This window comes from Gymnogyps californianus, chromosome 17 (assembly GCF_018139145.2).
Source record: "Gymnogyps californianus isolate 813 chromosome 17, ASM1813914v2, whole genome shotgun sequence".
Taxonomy (NCBI): Eukaryota; Metazoa; Chordata; class Aves; order Accipitriformes; family Cathartidae; genus Gymnogyps; species Gymnogyps californianus.
The window spans coordinates 6,255,643-6,278,374 of record NC_059487.1 but is presented as its reverse complement, the minus strand read 5'-3'; the positions used below and the strand labels follow the sequence as shown (position 1 = coordinate 6,278,374).

The window sequence follows — 22,732 nt, the reverse complement described above, 5'->3', positions numbered from 1 at the left end:
AGCCCCTCCTATCCCAGCTTCATTTCCCCTTTTACTTAGCAGATTCTTTCACCAGCGATGCTTTTTTTTGGGAGAAAGCACTCACTAACCACTAACCAAATATTTTGGGGACAGCTATGCCACCTATAACGTTTCTGCAGCTCTCTGCTCTCTAAGCCTCCCTGCAATGGCAGGCTGGCACGCAGCCTGCGTCTTGCAGCTTCAAAGCCAGCCCAGAGAGAGGAATGAGCTCTCGGGCCAGGAACCAAGGAGGAGAAAACCAGTTCACAACTGATCTATTTTTAACAGCATCTCAGCTTTGGATGAAGTCTTGGCGCTCCCCAGGGCTGGAGGGACTGATGCTGCCTGGACAGGGCAGGGCACGGCGGCTCAGCCATACATCCAACACCGGTTCTGGCAGCAGAGACCCAGGCTGGGACAGTGCCCCGGTCCCTGATTCAATATAATGCCCAGCCCTGCCCCAGCAGCAAGGCTGATGGGGACGGGAAAGTAAAGGTGACGGGACAGATGCCCCCAAGTATCTCTCCCACCATCCCACGCTGGGCAACTTCCCTGCTACCCACTGTCCTCACCCCCTCGGGGCTGGCAGCACTGGGGCTGACTTACAGCCCCATGGAGGGGTTCCTCCCACCCTGAGGGCCCCATACCCCCCCGAGCCCCGCTGCCACGCAGGAGCAGGAGGGAGATGGGTGAGAAGCGACCGGCTGGCAGGCAGGTGCTGCGAGGCAAGGCAAACACGGTGCTAGCTGCAACGCTGGAGACCTTGAGATAACGCTGAGCTATAAAGGAAAAAAGGTCCAGGCAGGGCGAGCACTGTCGGCTGGGCTGGCTCAGCCGAACCCCGCAGCGGGTGAGCCGAGAGGGACACTTGGACCATCTCCTGACCTTTCTGAGCAACGCAAGGGGAAAACCAGCCATTGCTTGTCCCTGCTGAAGGAGATGCTCAGTACACGGCACAAAGAGGGTGACCAAGGGAAGAGCCACATGTAAGGACAGAAGGGTCAGCAATGACCCCAGCCTCTTGACTCTCCTCGTGATCTCGGACAAGGAGGACATGGAGATGAATCCCCAGAGGCAAACAGGTAAGCTGGCATGCCTTCCTGGGGCACCTTCCCTGGGCTCCTCCACTGGCTGCTGCCCCCCAGGGCACTTGCATCCCTCCCCGCTCCGCCACTTGTCCGTCTGCTCTCCCTGCCAAGTGCTGAGTCTCGGGAAAAACAGCCGCTTCGGGTTTCAGCGCGGCCTCCTTGGCAGCTCTCTCCTGGCTACAGGTTAACAGAAATGCTCCGAATATTCCCCTTCTGGTTCATCCGTGCAGGTCAGACCTGGGTGCATCCTCCCTTGGGCAAGCCCAAAGGACAGGGCACGGCAGGGAGCAGGGTGAGGGATGCAGCCAGCTCCCTACCCTCCTCGTTGTTACAGGGGTGGGGGCTTCATATATTGAATTGTAGAAGGGATGAAACAGATGGAGAAAGAAGGGGTCAAAGGCTCAGGAGGTGGCAGTGCATTCACAGCCCAGGAAAAGCCCCGACCATAGTGTCACGAGGAGGAAAGCAGGTTGTGGACCATGGCTATGGAGTCATGAGCTAGGTCTGAGGTACAGCCACATGCAAGATTTCATACATCTGGGCACAGTGGCCTTTAGCTAAGATTTCTGTTTACGGCAAAAAACACACAACTCCACCCACCTGCCCAGGCTTGGCAGACCTTGGCATGGTGTGGGAGCAGCAGCAGCAGCTCTGCCCTGGCTCCAGACCCCGCGAGAAGCCAGGACAAGGGATCGCCATGCGTTGCAAGGAGTGGGGAACAGCCAGGAAGCCTCTGACCGAGCATGCTGTTACCCAACACGAGCAAAGCCGGAGGGCTGTCCCATGCAGCATGCCTGTGCGCAGGAGGCGGCACGCACAGCGTGCCTGGGCATGCATGGCAGGGGTGCACGGCACTGATGCCACATGTGCTACCAGCTAATAGCACGTATTTCTGTGCTGGAAAGCTTGGCCGATGGTAGAGCAGCCCTAGACGTGATGTTCCCGAGACTCACCCGCCTCACCTGCCTCTCCAGGTACCCTGTTTTGTTCTGCAGGGCTTTTCTTTGCCCAACCAGGCAGTTTTGGCAGGCCATAATTTGTTATCAGTGTTTTTTGATGAAAGTGTCAAAAAAAACCCTAAAATAGGCTCAGGAGCCTGGACACAGACTCCTTGTGCTTAGGACACCAGAGTCCTGCCAGGACAACAGCAGAAAGACAGCAAGAGCTGGCCTCGGGCTGGAGGATGGGGAGACAAATTTTCATGTCCTCAGCAGGACAGCATGTCATCCTTCAGGTCCATGCCCGAGAGAAAGGCTGCCCAAAAAGTCCACACGGGACCAAGAGAGGATGACTGAAGCACGTCTTGCCCCAGGCATGGGGGACAATGAAGTAACCAGAGCTACCTGGAGAGATGCAGACAACTTACATCAGCCTGGAGGCACCTCTTGATGTCAGATTTTGCTGTGGAAACCCTGATGGACCGCTGGCACGTTGTCCATGTATTTGCAAGACTCTCAAGCCGTGTAAATGGATGAGGCCCGGGACGGCCCTGGAGCTGGATCCACCCTCTGCTGAAGGGTTGCCCAAAGGCTGGTTTCTCCCAACACAATCCACAATCTCAGGGTGCTCCCTGCCTGCAGGTGCACGGCTCTCAGTGGTGCCTCTGCTGCCCCTGAGCATTGAATCCACCCTCAGGACCATTTTACAGGCAGCATTGACCTTGCACTCAATCACAGCTCCAGCATCTCAACGCTCATCCTCCACAACAGCTGGGTGACAAGTTGCAAATCCCATGAGAGAGGACATCAATGCAGTTTTCAGAGCAAGGAAGAGTCAGGGAGCACAAGCATGTCAAGACAAGAGAAATGGCATGAGTTTCCAGCCCAAAATGGTTTTTTCCCCCTTTTTAAGGACTGATGTGTCCTTGGTTCTTCCCAAACACACGTGTGGGAGAGCAAGAGAAGACTCTTTCCAGGACATCACAGTACTCTCCAGTTACAACACTATGGCAGCTTTACTGGGCCAAGTGCCACCTGGAAGGACATGTTGTTTGAAACACAAGGCTGTATTTCTTGAACAGCACATCATGGCTCCAAACCCAACAGGAGCAAATCGGCAGGAGTGCTGTAACAGGAAAACCTTGCTGGATGCAGAAGGGACTTCTCTTTCTCTCCCCTTCCTCCCCCAAAAAGCCAATTCCCTATTTTTTGCGGCCCGCTCCTGCACTCACTAGGATTAGCACATTCACAGGGAGGGTAGGAGGAAGATGGGTTTCTTGTCCAGGTCCATTTGCAGACTGAGTGACAGACATCTTTGTCTCACAGCTCATGGACTTAGAACTCCCAACAGGCTTATACTATGAGATGACATTTGAAGTCCCCTTGGGAGGGAAATGCTGGATGTAGCAAGGGACAGAGCATCCCCTTTTAGATGTTCTCCACGACAGCACATGGGGTCTTTCTCTGCCACCAATCTATCTCTAAAAGACCTCCCAGTGCTCTGCAACTCAGCTAGGAAGAAAGCCTCTTGCCCAGCCAGCCTCTGCGCTGAAACACGCTGTACCTGGGCTGCTGCGGCAACAGCTGGCAAGAATAAACGCCGTATTCACTCGCAAATTAAACATGGCCTTTCGAAGCGCGTGTTAAAGACCTAGCCAAGAGGAAAACATGGTCAGCCAATTCCCCTTGTTCAACTAATCATGTCAAGAGATGGCTCCTATTTCAGGATTGCTGGTGGCATTTCTCTGTTCCTCTCTGTCCCACTGAAGACCTTAGGCTGCACTTGTCCCCTGAGCTGCATGACAGGCAAATTCAGCCCTGCTCCTAACTGGTATTGTAAGCAAAACTGGAGCGATCTCGGAATACTTTTAGATTTTGATGAAGAGTGATCAACAAGGGAAAGACCCACCTTACTGACTCTCTTTAAAAAGCAAATGCTCTTCTGCAAATGGGCCCCTGGAGGACAGCTGAACTGGGCCAAGAGACTTCAAACTTCGGAGGGAAGGAGGTCTGGGCCATCCAGAAGCTGAGGCAGCAATCCATTGCCCAAGTTCTTGTTCTGGGAGGAAGGTGTTAGAGAGCATTTTTTTTCTCCAGAAATATGCATGTTCAACCACAAAGGAAAGAGAAATAGCCCAGAGCAGCTCCTGGGCTGGTGCAGAGTTTGTCAGCTGAGCTCCTGATGCAGCAGAGCCGGTATCTCTAAGCAATGAGATTGTTAGTTACTAGCAGGATGTCTGTCTCCTGAATCTGCTGGGACCAATATCCCCAGCTGACCTCCAGCAAGCTTACATGGCACAGACAACCACAGAGAACGCCTGCTATTTCAGCCCCGCAATCATAGATACATTGCCTGACCTCCTTCTCTAAATCTTTATATCATATTTCTCACTCTGGAGACGTGACTCAATGTGTTGGCATAAGGAAACACGCCAGGAGAATATTCTTGTGCCTCTCCCCTTTATCCTACCCATCCTGCTATGTGTTTAATTGAAATAGCAGAAAGCGAGGAGCGTTTGGTGGCTGCAGAAAAGCATGCGGAGACTTTTCAGCCCTCCTCAAGACAGAAAAGCAAGCTGGTGAATTCTTTGTCTAGATACTTTTCACAGGGAGAACCCCAAAGGTAGCACGGGAAACTGTTCCACCTAACTTCACGGCTGCCACGTCCCTCTGACAGCAGGACGGCAGGAGAACTGCTGTCCCAGGACTGGGATGCCGTCACCCCACAGGAGATGCACCAGAGAAGAACTTCCACCAGCGTTGCAGTGGCCTGTGGCCTCACTTCTGCCCACGCTGAAGAACAGGTGCCTTGGGGACCCTTGTGCCTCAGTGTCTGTGCGTCACCCTGGCCTCGTCAGCACGCTCCGATGCTGCATGGAAACCTCCTGCGAGACCTCCCCAGGGACTCAAAGCAGCATTTGAGGCCATGGCTGAGGACCACTCGACCTCAACCTCAGCCCTATGTGGGATTAGCCCTTTCGGGTCAACTCGTGAGCAACTAGTTGAAATCACCTATTTCTGTTGCATTTACCGAGTCCTCGCCAAAGGTGCCTACAAGGTCTTTGCTTCCAGGAGAGATCAGGGAACAGTCCGAGGTTGCTTCACTGAGGCTTTCAGGCCTCGCGAGGCTCTTCAAGGAGAGTCCTACATCATGGCATGAGGAACCAGACACCAGGAGAGTCAAAGCCACTTCCTCAAGGCTGTGGGAAGTCTGTGGCAGAGCCGGGACCTGGCCTGGCTCTCCCACCTGCATCCCGGGATGAGGGCACAGACCCAGCTGGGGTGAAACAAGGGCACTTCAGACAGACGAGGGAATGCCCAGACATGCTTTAGGGAACCTGGGCACGGGGCAGCCGCTCTCAGCCCATCATCTGCCTCAACAACTTGACACGAGAGGTTCAGCAGATGACAGGGAGAGTGAAATGGAGGAGTGCTAGTGAGATTGCTGCCTGGCATTTGAGTGCAGACTGAAATGTTTTGTGTCACTCTCGTCCTGGCTGGTACTGTTGAAGCCAAAGCAGGACGCTGTGAAAAGAGAAAAAGAACGAGGGGGTGTCTAACGTGACACTTTGGGGAAGCCATCCAAGTCCAGCTGCAAGCATAGGAGCTGTGGATACCCAAAGGCAGGGGTTTTACATCTTTTTCAGCTTGTCGACTCCGCTAATTTTCCAGCCAAGGCAAAGACTCTTGTATAGTGGGTTACCTCTGCTGTCAACAGATCTGCTCCTACTGATTCCGGCTGTAGACCATGGACTCCTACGGGTCCGCAGACTACAACTCAGACTCCTGAACTTACACCTTGGCAATCAACCAGCGAAGCAGCATGACACAGCCTAGAGACAGGAAGGCTGAAGTCTGGAGAGAAATCAAGTTACTGCCACCTCTCTGCAAGGGACCACAGCTGATCCCTACAGATTTCCCTGATGGGCACCAGAGGGACCAGGTTAGTGATGGTTCATGTGTGCAACCAAGGACTTGCAAGGCGAGAGATCAGAAGTTTGCGGACAAAGAGACACAGGCAAAAGGCAGAAAGTTGCTAAAGAAGACGGATCTGGCCTCCAGTAAAAAACACCAGGAAGGACAAGCTGCCTGAGAACCAGAAAAGCTTCAGACACAGGATCAGGCACGGCAGCCCAGTGGCATCCCACGTGGAAACACTGCCATAGCTGTGCACCAGTCTCTGGAGTCTCCTGAGCACACGCCTACACCCTCCCCTGCTTTAACAGAGCTGTTTTTAAACCCTTTATATTTAGCCAGGATGGGAGAGGGAACCAAAGCCTTCTAAGTGCTAAAAACGTTACTCGATACCTAAAGGTACATCTGCGCTGCACGTACCTGCAGCGGGGCGACTCCTGCTAGCCCGCAGCAGGTAACAGAGAGCGCAAAGTCCGGGTCTCTGCGCCCGGCCGCTCAACGGAGCCCTTATGGCAGCTGCGTGAGCTCCCTTCCAGCCAACGGAGCCCAAGTGATCAATTTGCTACTGTTTGGGCCCAAAGTGGAGAAAACACGATTACTGAGAGGTAATGACAAGTGGCAGGAGCCGCTCAGCCTCCTGGCACGGCTGGAGGAGGCGTGTGTGACATCTGGCACAAGAAGGACTGACTGGTTCTGGGGGAGTAGCTGACTTTTCTAAGCTCTTTATAAGCACCACTCAATCTTTTTTTTTTTTTGCGGTGTTTTTTCTAGGTCCCATTTATTCACTCACGGTAGGGCTTGTCTGTAATTCACATGTGCGTGTAGATACAAACACTACTTATCTCCCCCTCCATGTTTCAGCCCTATTCATCAAGCGTTTGTAAATGGCATTTTATGAGCGCTGAGTTTTTAACAAGGCAGGCACACTGCTCTGAAAGCGAACAAAGGGGCCCCTATTGCAAACTTTAAAGATGTTTAAACAAAGGCTTCTCTTGAAAACCTTTAACCCCTAATGCCAACCTCAAGGGAAATGCTATGTTATGAGCAATCAGAGCACAAACATCTTCTGTGACCACAGATTGCCTACAACGGGCTGCCTTGTTGGCTATGTCTTTTCTGTTTGCTACCGTCGCCAATAAGGGCAGCTCCCGAGCCCATCTTGTACTAATCACGTAAAATTTCTTTAATGCTTCAAGAAAAAAAGAAAACTACAACTTCCACAAAAATCCAACAACAGCTTTTTCCACTTGGATGCAGCAATACTCTGCCTGCTTTGACGGAAAGTGTTGTTCTACTACAAACACCAATATCTCTTGCATGCTTTCCAGACGGGAATTTGTATTTCGGATGAGGCCAAATTTATCCATATCCTGGTGGCAAATATCAGGGCTGAGATCCGAGAGCAGATTTCCCCACACACACTTTTTGCTGATATCAAATGTCAATCTAATGAATCCCTGCAGAGATCACAAGAATCTGCTTGTGAAATGCAGTTTCTACTTGTTACTGAGAACCTGCACGCTCACTGACTGTGATTAATTGCTCCTGTTCTTAGAAAAAGAATAAAAAATAATCTTTACTATCGAGACGCTACAGAGGGTCCCACAGGGAGGACTTCATAGTAACTGTTACAAATAATCTGGGCTTGACTGAAGCAGAAGTCCTGATGGGTTTAAGCAGAAGAGGTGAAGTTGTATGCCTCGTCGGAGTCGGGGCTCCGAACAGGCTCCTCTCTTGGAGCCCTCTTCCCCCCCCAGTCCCACTGCACACACATGGTGGCTTCCTTTGAAGCGGGACAGTCCCGTTTCCCTGCCAGCCTCCTCACCGACACCGGTTCCTGCTGTGCAGCCCTGCCTCCCCGATGGATTCGGCAGCTCTCTGCACCGCAGCAAAGGCTGTCCTCGCAGAATGAGGGGGAAAACCCCAGCGGAGCACGTACCACCACATCGTGTATCTGCTCAGCTCCACTTATCTCAGATGGCTACGTGTTAGCACAAATACAACGAGTGCAGAATAATCTGATTTTCCAAACAAGTTTTCCCACATAATTGCTTGGAACAAAAATGCCCAAAGCTAATTTTTCCCTGTGAAATGGTTGGAATTATAAGCCAAAGGTGGGCGATTGCTTGTGCAAACATATTTATCAGTATGCACAGACCCAGTCGTGCAGAAACAGTGCATAACAAACTTAGGGCACACTTTTAAGCTTATCTTTTTGCAGGATCTCGATCTCCTATTGCTCAGCACGCCTTGCCCAGGCGTACCAGACCTTATTATTCTTTGCTAAAAAAGATCCTCGATTGTATAAGCAGGAACCTGCCCGAAAGCTAGGCAAAAGGTGAGCAGAGCAGGCAGACTGCGAACTGCGTCATCCCAACAGTGAAGAAGAGTTTACATCCTCCGCACAGGCACCGAGAGCCAGAGCGGGGTACCATGCCCTCTTACTGCCCCACCGAAACATACCCCCCAGCCCAGCGCGCTCGGGAGGGCAACCGCTGGCACCGCTGCAGGGGGACAAGAGCATACAGACGGGGGGCTTCGGGAGGGCCCAGCCCACAGCTTTGGGAATAAAACCCATGTCAAAGGCTCTGCTCTTCCCCCCCCCCCCTCCGGCTTTGCTTTCTGCTCTTCATGCCCAGGATCGCTGCTCCCCTCCCTGCCAGCCCCACTCCAAGGAAAAGCCCCCCCGGAGGCTGCCAACCCCCGCGGCAGTGCTCGGCGCTGCGCACAGCACCGCGGCTCGGCCTCCGCGGGGCCGCGGGGCTCACCCTCACCCCCCCTCCTCTCCTTTCCCTTCCCGCAGGGGCGCCGGCTCCTGCGGAGCCCCTCACTCACCCGTGCCGGCCGCGGAGCCGCTCCCCGCCGCGCTACTGGATCAGGTACGGCGGGCGCGGAGCGGCGCGGAGCTGCGCGGGACGCGGAGCTGCGCGGGGCGCTGCGCGGTTCGGGGCGCGGAGCGGGGCGCGGCGGCGGCGGCAGCGCTGGGAGGCGGCGGGGCCCCGCGCGGCATTTAACGGGGCGGGGGGGGGGGGCGGGGGGAGCGGGGGGGGGGGGCGGCGGGCGGCGGGGCGGGCACGGCCGCCGCGCCCCGGCCCTGGGGCAGCGCTGAGGGGGGGGGCGTGTGTTCCAGCCGCCTGCCCCGGCGTGGGGGTGCCCGCGGGCTCCCACTTCCCCCCCGCCCCGCGGGTCGTGTCCGTGCAGGTGCCCACGGGCAGGCGTGGGCTGCGCGCAGGTGGAAACGGCGATCGCCAGAGGTGTGCGGCGGCATCGGCGTCGAGCTGTGCACAACCCGGGGTTACTCACAGCCCGTGCCTGGAAGGAAATTATCGGCCAGGGAGAGGCTTTCTCCCCCCCCCCCCTTTTTTTTCTTTCCTTTTTTTTTTCCTTTCATCTTCCCCTGCTGTGGGAGTGCACCTGGGAGCCCCGTAAACTTGGCGGGTCCTGGAAGAAGGAGAGTCCAAGCTTAATATCTGTTTGAGCTACAGTGCCCTGGGAGTTTAGGAAGCTCTGCAGGTCACGGGTGCAGTGTGAGGAGGTGGGTTTGAACCAGGGAGCTGCAGACAAGAGCTCTGAGGGCTGTAGAGCCTCAGGTTGAGCTTCCAGCAAGAAGGTCAACTGATGTGCCCGACTGTGGTGATGGAGATCATCAGCAGAGGCTTCTTAGACACCCTGGAATAGACCTTCCAGCCCTCCACCTCTTCTCAGCACTTAGATCAATCTAGTGGTGGTAGGAGCCACCTTTAGTGCTTTATAGGACTGTGTTTTAGTGCTTTAACAGCACTTTCCTTCCTCTTTGCGCTAACATCAACGGCTACATGAGGAACAGAGAAAGGAGACTACAGTAAATCACCCACATTATCTGAATTTTCTAGCAGACAAACCAATATTGTGTTAAAAAAACTTGGGCATTTTGAGGGTGTTGGTGCTGCTGGGGCAGGCGCAGGGCAGCCGGGAATATGCCCGGGGTGACCACCCCGGCTGGCCCCCAGTCCCCCGCAGAGCTCACCACCGCAGGGGTTTCGTGCTTCCTGTTCTCAGCTGGTGTTTGCTGTTGGTGTGGTCGATAAATCCCCCAAGCCCAGAAAGGGCTGAATTTCACTTGTGTGTGCAGTGAGGAAAATACAGCATTTATAAATACCCGTGCATATACAAGGGCTTGTGGGTTGGGTTGGTCTGGATTAAAGGAGGTATTGAAAAATGAGGGAAGCCAGAAACTGCAGGCTTCTCATTTCTGTGATTTCTAATGGCTTTTCCTTTTGCATAAACATTGCATTGACTCCATACTCAAGAGCACTGCAGGCATTTTCTCCCCTGCTCTGCACAAAACATAACCCAGACCTCTAAAATGGATATTTTTTATTAGGACATTTGGTTTCCCCAAGCTGAGGAAAGAACAATTGCCCTCTGTGGCAGCAAGTCCCCAGTAAACTGCAGGGCAGCCATCTCCTGAGCAAGGCAAACGGCAGCTCCTTTGTGGGGGAAAAGCAGCAAATTAGATCTCTGCACTTGAATTCAGTGTTACCTGCACTTGAGGACGCTATTACCATGAGTCAAAGTTCTTGTATAAAGAGTTGATTTGAAGACCCAGTTTCTAAACAATAGCTGCTGGGATCGTATTTTGGTCTCCTGAGTCGGGTACTTTCATTCCCAGGGGACTGAAAAAATCAGATCCCTTCCTCTGCAGACTGAGCTGGTGAATGTTGGTGAACCAGAAAGCAGCAGTGCAGGAGGCGGTTTGCTTCTCCCGGTGCCCGTAAAGTGCTTTTTCTGCTCCTGCAGTTGCCCAGGGGTGCACACGTGGGCTGTTGTGGGACTTCCCGGCCTGATCTGCCCTCGCAGAGCAGAAGGTGATGTGGGGACCAGGATACGTCCCACGCCACGAGCGTGGCTGTCTCAGTGGGGACATGCGACCCAGTGGCAGGGGAAGGCTGAGCTGCAAAGGCCCCTTGGTTGGGTTCTCCTCTGTTTGTGGCATAGGCAGGAGCCATGCCTGCGGCAGGGCGGGCACCCAGGGCGGCAGCCCGAGCGGGAAGGCAGGATGCACCGAGCTGCAGTGCTCTGTGACAGGAGGTAGCCGGGGATGCACAGCCCTGCCCGACCCACCGGGACCGAGGAAGGAGAAAATGTGTCCTCGGAGGCAGGACAAAGCGCTGAGTGATGCCCCCCGCACTCGCTGCTGGGAAGGCGAGGGCTAATTTTCAGCTGTGGTGTTAAACATCAGCTCTCCTAAAATCAGCGATGTGACTGCAGGGTTCGACCCTACCAAAGTCTCTCAGTGCCTGCCTGGGTTCCTTGCGTGCCCACATAAAACAGCCCTTCACAAGATGGTCCAGCTGTGTGTCTCCTGTGACAAGCACACAGGGCACGCCTCCTCCTTTTCTGCTTCGTTTCCCATGGAAGAGAGCACAGCAACATGGCCAGGGCTTGCAAATACCCACGGGTGCTCTGGGTCTCTCCCACCTCCAACGCCAGGGCAGAGCCACCCCAGAGATGCAGCTCAAAGCGCGCTCGCACCCTCTCCTGAGGCATATCCTGACCTAAAGCGAGGGAAAAGCCTTGGTCGTAAGCGATGCCAGGCTGAGCAGGGAGGGGGAAAGGCTTACAAAAATCGGCGCAGGAGAAAGGTGGTGGTTCTCCCTTGCTCCCCCTTGCTCCCCCCCTGCTTCCACATAATGCCTAACTGTGTGCGAGAGCAGCAGAGTCCCAGCTGAGACCTCAGGCTCTGAAAAGGAGGCTTTTAGCGTGAGCTCTAAGAGCCTGGCCCGTGCGGTGCTGCTAACGTGACACTGAACTAACACTGCACTACAATCAAAGCATTTTAATAATTTAATATAATAAATGTCAGAAGGAGTGAATAATTCCCTGTAACCCTGAGGAGGCTGTAGGTGCCAGAAGGAGCCAAGTGGGTATATTGAGCTGCTTTAGCAATAGCCCTTTGACGCTCTGAAGGTAAATTTAAACCAGATGATGGATGCTGGGTGGTCGCCTCCGTGGGCAGAATGGCGAGCACTGTTCAGAAGTGCGTCACTGAAACAATTTAGCCCCAAAATTTGGAAGGCAATGGCTGCAGAGAATGGACAAAGAAAAGAAAAACCCATTTCTAGGTAGTCATTCCTCCAGCTAGACATCAAATCTGAAGAACTATGGTCTGTTTACCTGCCTTTGGCATGCATGTTCCCACTTTAAGCGGTAAATACCATGTGGATAATTATTCCAGAAGGCTCTTTAATAAACTCCGGGCAGTAACCCACGTGCCTCTGGTATTACATACGGATGGCAGGGAGCAGCGATACCTGCACAAGCCTGGCCCTGCCCCGAGCCGGTGCCGCGGGAGGCTCTGCGGAGCAGGCATTGCTGCTGGCCACGCTGTCAGCACACGTCTTAATCCACAGGTTTTGGCAATTTGCTCCTGAACGCTCCCTGCCGCTGCCTGGCCTCGGTGCCAGGCTGTTCTTTACTCTGCTGACGGGTTAATGGGAAAGGCTTCCTCCAGCAGCTCCCAGCCCAGCAGCTCCGTGGGGTTCGGTACTTCCCAGGCAGACCCCAGCTATACGGATGGGCGCTGGTGAGGGTGTCGGTGCTGGTGGGTGACACTAACAGGGATGGAGCATGTGTCCCCGCAGCTGAGACACGAGCAAGGACCCAAAGCTACGCTCCTCATTTTGCACTGAATACTGAATGATGAGACTCACCAGGAAAAAATTCACACACCTAGCTTGGCTCTCCGCTGCTCTGTGCCCGTTGTCTCTGACAAACTGAGGGCAAAATGCTACTGAACAGAGCCAGCAAGGTTTAGTACTAATTTTTCACTCATGTTGCATTAGTGTAAAAGAATATCCAGGGCCAGGCCAATGGACAGCCTTTTCCTTGATCCGTTTCCACATTTATCCTGATCACAATCAGTAGTTCTGTAAAAAAAATAAAAAGACTTTTGCAGAGAGATTCCCAAATGGTGCTTTTAGATGAAGGGAAAAAAGCAAAGGCGGATCAAAGCTGAAATCACACTATTGCGTGGCAGCAGAGGAGCGAGACAGCTGCAGATTGCCATTATGGAAAAAGATTAAATAACTTTCTTAGGGGATCCCTTTGGCCTTGCAGAGATATAAACCATTCAGTAGATAGAAAGGCTGGAGTGAAGCTTTTCAGCAAGACTTAGTAACCCACCCTGGCGCGGGCACTGGTGGGATACTGGTTGATAAAGCTCAACTTCAGCATGCTGGAGCAGGAGTCTCCCAGCCCCGTGATGGAGGGTCAGAGGGAACAGATCCAACCTCGGCACGCGAGCTGTTAAGGGCGATCTGAGGGTCTGCCTATCTGGCAAAGGAGCTCCTGCTGCCTTGCCATGAGTGCCGGCCGGGGTGAGCCGTGGCTGAGCCCAGAGCCGTGTGCTGGCAGCAGCACTGGGGCTGTCGCGGGGAGAGGAGCTTGGTTGCAGCGTGTGCTCTGCAGTCAGGAATGGGCTTGCCGTGGCCATAAAACATTCATTTCCCAGACACAGAGCGGCAGCTAATGCTGTGGGTGACACTGGCACCGGCTGTAAATCTGATTTTGGCAGAGCTCTGTTGATTTATGCTTGCTGGTGAGCCAGCTAACGCGTCTAGGATAAAGAATTGAGAACAAGGAGGGCAGGAGATTATATTGCCCATCTAATAAGCGAACACAGCAGTGATGGGAAAATCTGTGGAGTGCAAAGCGTCAGGTCACCGTGGGACTACCCAGAGGAGATGCTGGGTAAGTATTTGCTTGTATGGGAGATGTGTTTGTCTTCCACGTACAAACAGGAGAGCATCGCCTCCATCCACAATGTGGGAAAGCTGGAAGTGAAGGGATATAAGTTTAAGGCTAATTGTAACATGGGTCCTAGAAGCTGTAAAGGGCACAGCCTCTTTAAAATACACGTGTTGCACTGGGAAGAGCAAAACTGGCTGATGAACTCTTCTAAAAGGCTGCTTGGGATGGCAGTGGTTGCTGCTTCTCCCCCTGGGAGCTTGCTCTGGCCTCTGAGCCCAGCAAAGGCTCACCATAGCCTGCCTTGGGGTGCTTGGCAGGACCAGATTTACCTCTCTTCATACATCTGATCGTTTATGCCCTCAATTATTCTCCATTTCTAGCCCATTTAAGAGGAAGAGAGACTGTTTTTAATAGGGATGCTCCACTGTGTACCTCCTGCAAGATTTTCCCTGGGTGGCCATGGCTGATGCTCCCCATCCTCACCGCTTCTCCTCCAGGCGATCCCCCGGCACTGCCCGCAGTCCCCAGCCGCTTTCTCCCAGTGGCTCAGCAATGGGTTTGCAGCTGTGCATGGGGCTTCACAGCCTTCTCTGGCCACTGTTGTTTCTCTCTGCCTCCGATGTGAGGCCATTGCTGTGTGGAGAGGTCACGAGTGACCCCAGCAGCCTTGGGAGGGTCAAGAGCCGGAGCCTGAAGCCGGTTTCTATAGTTTTCTCTCTCCTGAGGATGCTGGATCTGGTTTGGGTCTGATGCTCATCCAGGTGGGTCCAAAAACATCCCCTGGGCATGCAGAACAGAAACACAGAGCTGTTGTCCAAATACCAGCAGGCATGAACGCCCCTTTGCAGCAAGGCAAGGGAGCTCAGCCCATGGAAGAAGTGAGCTCAGGCTTAAGTCAAGACCTTTTCATAACCAGCCAGGCTGGGTCCCCTTGGTAGGAGCAATTTCTTGAGCGCGCCCAGCTGCCACGTCCCAAACATGGGCAGATGTGCCAAGGAGGGGCTCCTGCCCAGGCAGCACCCCTTCCCTCTCCTCTGGTTTCCTCTTATCCAGCCGAAGGTACTCGGAGGGTTTAGGGGCTTTCAGTAGGGCAGGAGCTGGTGTTCTTCGGATAGGCAGTCTCACTTCCTCTGAAAGCAAGTCAGCACCACAGAAGGTCTCCCCAGTAGATACCCCATAACTCTCCCCCCTCTCATCCCCCAGTTCTTGCACACGTGTCCCAGGTAGCAGAGCAGGGCACCTCGGGCTTGCACCCACCTCATCTGGTTGGGCCAGTTAATGCCCAACCTACTAAGTTAGCGGAGTTAAATGCCAGGTGCATGGGAACTCCTTCTAGTTAATAGAGCAGAAAGAATCAGCAAAATCACCCACTTCTTAGGTCTTGGAGAAAAATGCAGCTATTTTCACCCAACAGCCCTTGCAGAAGCCAAGGAGCAGCTCCTTGCGTGACAGCTCCCCAGCTGCACTTATGGCTCAGCAGCATCGTTTCCCAACTCATCAAAAAGCCATACAGCAACAAGCACATCAGGTGGAAAAACAAATTAATAATCAATTAGAGCACTGCCACCATTATGTCGGACTGGAAGGCTTAGAAATGCGTGTTTCAGAGCTATTAACATAGCGCCCTGTGTGTGTTTGATGGAAAACTGATGAAGCAGTTACTCAGTTATCCAAACTTTATGTTTTTCAATGTCAGCCCCGGTCTTAGAGCACCTGAGCTCCAGTGCTTTCCGATGGGAAAGCCTCTCCACCTTCCTTGCCCCATCAGTCTGGACACAGAGAGAGCTCCAGGCTCTCGGCTCGGCGTAGGGCTGGTCGGGCAAGGCGAGGAGCCCGATTCTGGTGTTACAGTGCTGGGGCACCGCTGTCTTGTAGATCCAACCCATACCAAACCAACCTGCTTCGAGACAGCGTGCGGAGGTACCTGCAGCTGCCGGCAGACCAGACGGTACTGATACTGCATGCCAAAGTTGCACAGAAGTCATACGGCAATGAAAAAAGGTAGGAGGTCACTCCAGCTTCTCCAATAGCCACTTCCAAACCCACCTACCTAAAGCTCAATTTCAGTCTTGCTAGATTTCTCTGATCTAAGCTGGTGAAGCAAATGATTTAACATATCCCCTCTCCATCCACTCATGACCTCTTTGCATCCAAACCCATCATTTAGTCTTCATGAACTGAATAACCCAAGGAGGATATTAACCCCCACCTGCATCCATCCCAGTTAGACATTCCTAGTGGTTAGGTTGCTCCCATGAAGTACTGGAGAGCAGAAAGATGAAGTAAAAGAAGGAAAGATACTATTCAAATCTCACCCCCCAAGAATGAAATTACAAAGATGAAGAAGAGGAAAGGTTAGTGTTTTAAGTGCTCTGGAAATCTTGTCTTAAAATCTGGACAGCCACAGCAGGGACTGGGGCGTTTCCATCAATGCCCACGGTCTCCAAAAGCTGCTATTTTTGAAAATCCTTCCTGCACTGCAGCCTTGAGGTTCTGGCTTGAGTCTCCAAAATTGCTGCTCCTGGTCAGTGACGTCAGACTGTGGCACTGTAATATAATTAATCCTCCATTAATCCTTGTGATATAAATAATCCTCCGTTATTACCGAGTGTGGAGTAGCTATGAGGCGACGAGCTCTACCCACCCAGACCCCAGCGACCCCAGGAGACAGCTCGAAGCTGGGCTGGCTGTGCCTACAAAGTCCTCATCACATCCAGTCTCCTGCCAGGGGCTGCTGGTCCACAGGTAAAGGTTTTATTTCGGGACTGGGTCTCCCAGCCAGGAGGGAAGCCCTCGTATCGCTGAGCCTTTGGGACAGCCTCTTTCCCCTGCTCCAGACCCCATGCAAGGGATGAGCGTGAAAATCAGATGCCAGGTCTGGAGAGGGAGAGAAAACCAGCACAGAGCTCCCAGGTTAAAGTTTAAAGTTGCTGGTGCCATTTTTCTTCATCGTGGGAGTCGGGGGCCCGTGCTGTGGATGACTTGTTTAAATAAACCCATACCCAGGACTTTAGGGCTCTGAAATATCCAGCCCCCTGCACTCGTGTTTCCTCTGCTAGCGCTTTACCCAGTATCAATAGAGGATGAATTTGCAGCATTCACACAAGCGCAAAGACAGTGGAAACCCAAATAAAACACAGGAAAATAGGTTTCTAAAACCCTGGCTATAGATTTATTTGCATTGGGCTCTGAATCTGGCTGTGAATGCAAACTCTGTTCCTGACCTGCCGAAACTCCCACATGGCAGGCGGGCAGAGGGAGGGGGCCTGATCCCCCCTCGGCTCGGGGCAGGGGGGGGGCCGAGGCGCCCTGTCCTCCCCTTCTGGGGCCATCCCAGGGCCAGCGGGCTCGTGGCCACCAGCAGCACCGACAGATGTGGCAGCCACCCGGGCTGGCGCCGGACACTGCGGCTGGAGGCAGCCGGTGCAGGGCAGAGAGGCTGAGCCAGCTGCTTCAGCAGAGCCCGATTCCTCCGGCCAGCCCTGCCCGCGCCCCCCAGCCGGGGGGTCCCCAGCCCCTCGCTGCAGCACCACGTACCTCCCAGGGCGCAGGGTTGCTCCCGGCGCTGGTGAACCCCGGCAAAGGTCTCTGCTTTCAGCGCAGCCATCCCTTCATGCCCGAGCACCTTTTCTGGAGGCTGAAGTGCAGTAAGAAAATGTCCTCTTGTCTGTGCAGGTTTTTCTGCCCCCCACCTTGCGTTTACCTGAGCGGGCCGGGATGGAAGTTAAAACAGGAGCAGATAAAAGGTAAGCGCTGGGCAGCAGCCCTGGACCTCTCCTCCCGCCCTTCCCGTGCCACAGAGCTGCCCTCCACCTCTGCAAAGGGGAGAGTGACCCAGTTTATTTTATCTTTGCCCCCCCAAACTCCTCTTTCCCCCTTGAGGCTGAGCCCTCTGTGGTCCAGACCTGGGGAGGGCTGGAGCCTGGGCCAACCCACCGCGCCAGGAGGAGCCGAGCCCACGCCTGTGCCTGTGCGGGGGCTGGAGGGTCCTTCTCCCCGTCTCTTCCAGCCAGGGACCTGGGAGAGGCGGGTTTTCAGGTGTGCGGGTACATGGGGCTGGACAGCATGGGCAGCAGCCTGATGGAGACCCAGAAGCTCAGCTTCGAGGAGCAGCAGGACGCAAAGGTAAAGCCCGCTGCTCCCTGGGGCTGTGGGGACCCCGCTCATGCAGGGGCTGGGCTGTCCCCGGCGTCACCCCACGCCCTGGGATGTCGCATCATCCCCTTCCTCGGGATGTCACGGTCCTTCCTTCCTAGCCATCGCTCCCTGCTCCTGCTCTGCCGCCTTGTTGTGGCACGTGCGGCAGCCCGAGCAGCCGGGCAGGCTCCTCTGTCTTGCAAAGAGCCCTGTCTTTCTTCGGCACCATCTTTGCAGGTCGACAGCCCTGTGGCAGGCAAGCTGCCAAAATTTGCACAGCTCCCTCAGCCCCGGTACCTTCTCCCAATGAGCAGCACTGCTGCTTATCGCAAAATGAAAGCCCGGTCTTTCGTTTGCAGATAAACAGCTAAAAAAAAACCCCAATCGATCCCAAAGTTCAAGAGCTTCAGAAGAGCTCTGGCATCTTTTGATAGGGGAAAAAAAAGAAGAAAAAGCATTATCTGGGGTCCCCGAAGAGCACAGGATCTGAGTCTGGCCAGAAACCTTACAAAAAGAGCCTTTGTCTGCAGTGCTTGCGTTGCTGCTAAGGCACGGCATATCGGCCAGGACGGTGGGGAAACCATAAACCCAGGGCGATTTCTCATGTTATGTGGGATAAATCACACGTGAACATTCATTTCCATGAGGAATTCTCTGCCCCCAGTGTAAATAAAGCCTCTGCCGATCCCGAGCTCTTCATTCCACCTGTAATAACATCTCCGGTCGTTTCCCCCTTTAAATGAACCCGGGGCTCTTTCAAAGGGCGCTATTATGTCCTTGCGGGGCGGTGAGGAGGGTGAGGAGGGTGAGGAAGGCTGGTGGGGCTGGGCTGGAGCTGCCGGCAGCCCCTCTCTCCCTTGGCAGGGCTTCGGCTGTGCCAAGGCGCTGTACATCTCGGACGCGGACAAGCGCAAGCATTTCCGCCTGGTCCTGAAGCTCTTCTTCAGCAACGGGCAGGAGATCGGCACCTTCCACAGCAAGCTGATCAAGGTCATCTCGAAGCCCTCGCAGAAGAAGCAGTCGCTGAAGAACACGGACCGTGCGTACGGGGATGGCTCTGCGGGGAGGAAAGCGGGTGCGAGCCCAGGGTGAGATGCTCACTGAGTGCTCACAGCTTGGCTCTGGTGTGGTCCAGGCTAGACTCGAAGCCCATGGGCATCCCCAAAAGAGGGGGAATGTATCTGGGCATATTGATGTCTCTTTTCTGAAGGGTTCACCCACCACAATGTGTAATGCCCTGATGCCAACATGCTCCCCACTCTGTGGGCTTCAGCTTTGAAAAGCCCAGCTGGGCTGGCCCTCATACAGAGAAAGGCAGCTGGGGGGTGCTGGTTCCTGCTGGGCTGGTTACACCAGTAACCAGGACTTGTCCTCCCTTGGCTTGACAAAAGCCATAGTTCAAGCCACACGTGGACCTGGCAAGCGCTAACACAACCACCTCTCCCAACAGTCTGCATCTCCTCGGGCTCCAAAGTCTCCCTCTTCAACCGCCTGCGCTCCCAGACTGTCAGCACCCGCTACCTCTCTGTTGAGGGGGGAGCCTTCATCGCCAGCGCCAGGCAGTGGGCAGCCTTCACCCTCCACCTGGGTAAGGAGCCTCGCGGGGCCGCTGATGCCGGCCATGCCCAGGGCTGGCTGCCTCCAGCCCTGGCTCTCCCCTCCTGCAAAGCCAGTTCTTGGGGGTGAAAGGGGTGGGAATTAGCCTGGGGATGTGGGAACCTGGCTCAGATCTCACCTCTGCCTGGTGTTCCTGGTGTATCTCTGGAGCCGATGGCTGTTTCCCACTGGCCTTGAGGGTTGGCATCATGCCCTGAGAGCACATAGGCCGCGAACGGGGCAGCAAGAGCTGTACCGGTCTGGAGGCTCACGAATCCAAGCAAGTAACTTGCCTGGAAGAGGCCAGAGCCCAGCAGCATCCCTGCCCACGCTGCCTCCAGCGGTGTTCCTGCGAGGTACCACATCCCAGTCCTGCTCTCCCGTGCTGGGCTCCCAGGGAGCAGTGGTTTCTCCAAGCTGCGAGCACCTGCAGAGCAGAGAAAGCAGTAAGAAAGCACCAGGAGCACGGCTGGACCTGTGCATAGCAAGGCGGCCCAGGTTAACCTGCTCCCCAGCTGCTCGGGGCGGTGACTCTGCCTCTCTCCTTCCCGGCAAGCCGATGAGCGCTGCACCCGGAGCGAGTTCCCCCTGCGGGAAGGGTATATCCGCTACGGCTCTGTGGTCCAGCTGGTCTGCACGGCCACCGGCATCACCCTGCCTCCCCTGGTAAGCCTCCATCCGTGCGGGTGTCAGGCACATGGGCCTGGCCGCTCTGAGCGATGGGTACCATCCCTGGGATGCTGCTGCTGCCCACAGATCATCCGGAAGGTGATGAAGCAATACGCTATGCTGGATGTGGATGAGCCCATCTCCCAGCTCCACAAATGTGCCTTCCAGTTCCAGGGCAGCGACCGCATGTACCTATGTCTCTCCACGGAGAAAGTAATCCAGTTCCAGGTACGGCAGCGCAAGGAGGGGGTGAGGACCCCCGGGGTGCTCCCCGTCCTCTCTCCAAGCTCCTCTGTGTTGCTGCTGGCTGGGGAACACGTCACCAGGAGGGGTCTTCCATCAAAGGGGGTTTGCATCCAAATTAAGGTCAGAATCGCTGCAAAGCCACCTGCCTCCGGCTTGCCTGCTTCGGTGGGGACATCGTCACCGAGGTCTTTGCAAAGGCATCATGATCCCTGTTTACCAGTGAGCGAAGCAGTCGCTTGCTGGAACCAAGACACTGGGGGCAGAAGCCAGGCATCCTGGCCCCGGTCCCCTGCCGTCCCTGCTACAGTGTGTTTAGAGCTGTGACACTCTCCGCAGGCATCTCCCTGCCCGAAGGAAGCCAACCGGGAGCTGCTGAACGACGGTTCCTGCTGGACCATCATCGGCACTGAGACGGTGGAATACACCTTCAGCGAGAGCCTGGCCTGTGTCCGCGAGCCCGTCAGCCCCGTGCCACTCATCACTGCCCTGCAGGTAGGCACAGCACCAGCCGCGGGCCAGCCCTGCCTCTCCATCACCTGCCTCCGTCATGGCTCCTGCTCCTGAGCCCTTGCACCCACGCTCAGTGTCTCCCGGTTTTGGGATGCTGTGGGAATGCCTGGGTCTGGACTGCTGCGGCGAGAATGAGATGCGCAGGCAGAGCATCGTGCAGGAGAAGGAGTCTGGCTCATTCCACCACGTTACACGCTGCCATGCACTCTGCCTGTCACAGCTCACGGGCGGCGGGGATGTGGCCATGCTCGAGGTGCAGGGGGAGTATTTCCACGCACACCTCAAGGTCTGGTTCGGAGATGTGGAAGCAGAGACGATGTACAGGTAACGTGGCCGAGGGGGCCGGGGAGCAGGCAGGGAACGGCAGCTGGGTTTGGGCTGTGCCGGGCAGCTCTGGGAGGAATGTGGCTGACGACCTTGGGGATGGGGGCACTTGCACTGCCCGTTCTGCAGGACCAAGCATGAGCATTGCAAGGAGAGGCAGGGACGAGTCTGGCTGGTGCCTGCTCTCTGCCCTGGCTGCAATCTGGGGATAGCAGTCAGTGGGGGACAACAGGGACCTCAGGGGGCTGCAAACGACTAAGCAACCCTGGCAGAAAGGAACAAAACACCAGGGAGGAGAGGGGAAACCGGCTGGAGGCTTCACGCTGAGCTCCAGGCTGGAGGAGATGTGCCGGAACCCAGTGTCGGCCACTCCTGTGTGGGACCCTCCTCGGTTAATGCACGTTTTCCTCTCCCGCCCTGTTCCCAGGAGCCCCAAGTCCCTCATGTGCGTCGTCCCTGACGTCTCTGCCTTCGGCAGTGACTGGAGGTGGCTGCGATACCCCATCACGGTTCCACTCCTGCTGATCAGGGATGATGGCCTCATCTACTCCAGCTCGTTCACGTTCACCTACACCCCAGAGCAGAGCTTCATCCCAGGGCAGCAGGTCCTCTTGGATGTCCCCCAGGACTCGGACAAATTACTTGACAGCATCCATCAGGAGTTCACCAGGACCAACTTCCACCTCTTCATGCAGAGCTAGCAAGCTGAGCGGGCAGAGGCTTGGCCTCACCACCGGGCTCCGGGAAGGGGAGCAGCCCTGAGCCCTGCCAGGGTGCCCCATCCAGGGCTCGGGGTGGCCTTGCCAGAGGGTCCTCCCTGCGCATCGAATGCCCACCATGTTACTGTGATTTGCTGACTTGTCTCTTCTTCATGGCAGCATCTCGCCCTGCTGAGATCTCACGTGAGAGCATCAATAAATCAGGCTTGAAGGACTCTTTACTGATTCAATTGCTTCTTTACTAACCTTCACGATTTACCTCCCGTGCTGGCACAGAGCAGCACAGCTCCCTTGATGTCCTCAGTCCATATATTCAAAGGTCAGGAGGGACAGGGATGATGCATGAATGCGACCTTAAGTGTTATTGATCTATACCAGGAATCCCTGCATCGCTTCTGTGCTTTTCGGTAATGAGGAGCTGACTTCCAGCAGCCAAATACCTGGCACCAGATGTTTTGGTTTTTTATTGGAGGCCCAAATGGGGTTATTTCAAAAGCAAAAGGGAAAAAGAGAGAGAAAAAAACTTCAGTGTGAAACCCAGCCCCTTCCTAGCTGGCGTGGCTCTGCTGAGCTCCGTTGTTTTACACACTTATACACACACAGAAATTGCAGTGCTGGCACCAGCAGGCAACTGCTGATCTAAAGATGCCATAAAAAGAAGCCAGGTTTCTTGGAGCCGGACCCGAGCGTTACGCAGAGTGGGTCTTACAGCTTTATTTAGTCTTCAGATCTCTGTGGCATCAAAAGGCCCATGGTGTACCTGGAAACCTCCTGGTTTGGCAGTCCTGAGCTGGGTTTTGAAACAACCCAACTGCCAAACCCATGGAGGTGTTTAACCCACACTGAACTTGGCAGCAGC

General features: G+C 54.8%; 1 protein-coding gene across 1 annotated transcript; it reads left to right on the top strand.

Annotated features, from left to right (window-relative positions):
- Window positions 1–1,054: 1,054 nt before the first annotated feature.
- On the top strand, window positions 1,055–21,855 carry RBPJL (recombination signal binding protein for immunoglobulin kappa J region like). The gene is made up of 12 exons (XM_050907592.1): window positions 1,055–1,082; window positions 8,745–8,820; window positions 15,548–15,673; window positions 17,348–17,418; window positions 17,682–17,797; window positions 18,674–18,848; window positions 19,260–19,397; window positions 19,962–20,071; window positions 20,162–20,302; window positions 20,657–20,812; window positions 21,051–21,154; window positions 21,582–21,855. Exons 1-12 carry the CDS (start codon window positions 1,055–1,057, stop codon window positions 21,853–21,855), a joined length of 1,515 nt encoding a protein of 504 aa, XP_050763549.1.
- The last annotated feature ends 877 nt before the right edge of the window (window positions 21,856–22,732 follow it).

What these genes read in the sequence shown, in the direction of transcription:
- RBPJL (XM_050907592.1), top strand. Translation starts at nt 1,055, where the DNA reads ATGGAGATGAATCCCCAGAGGCAAACAG. An exon ending in GAATCCCCAGAGGCAAACAG is followed by an intron (nt 1,083 to 8,744) that starts GTAAGCTGGCAT and finishes CCCTTCCCGCAG; the next exon opens with GGGCGCCGGCTCCTGCGGAG. An exon ending in AGAAAGTAATCCAGTTCCAG is followed by an intron (nt 20,303 to 20,656) that starts GTACGGCAGCGC and finishes CACTCTCCGCAG; the next exon opens with GCATCTCCCTGCCCGAAGGA.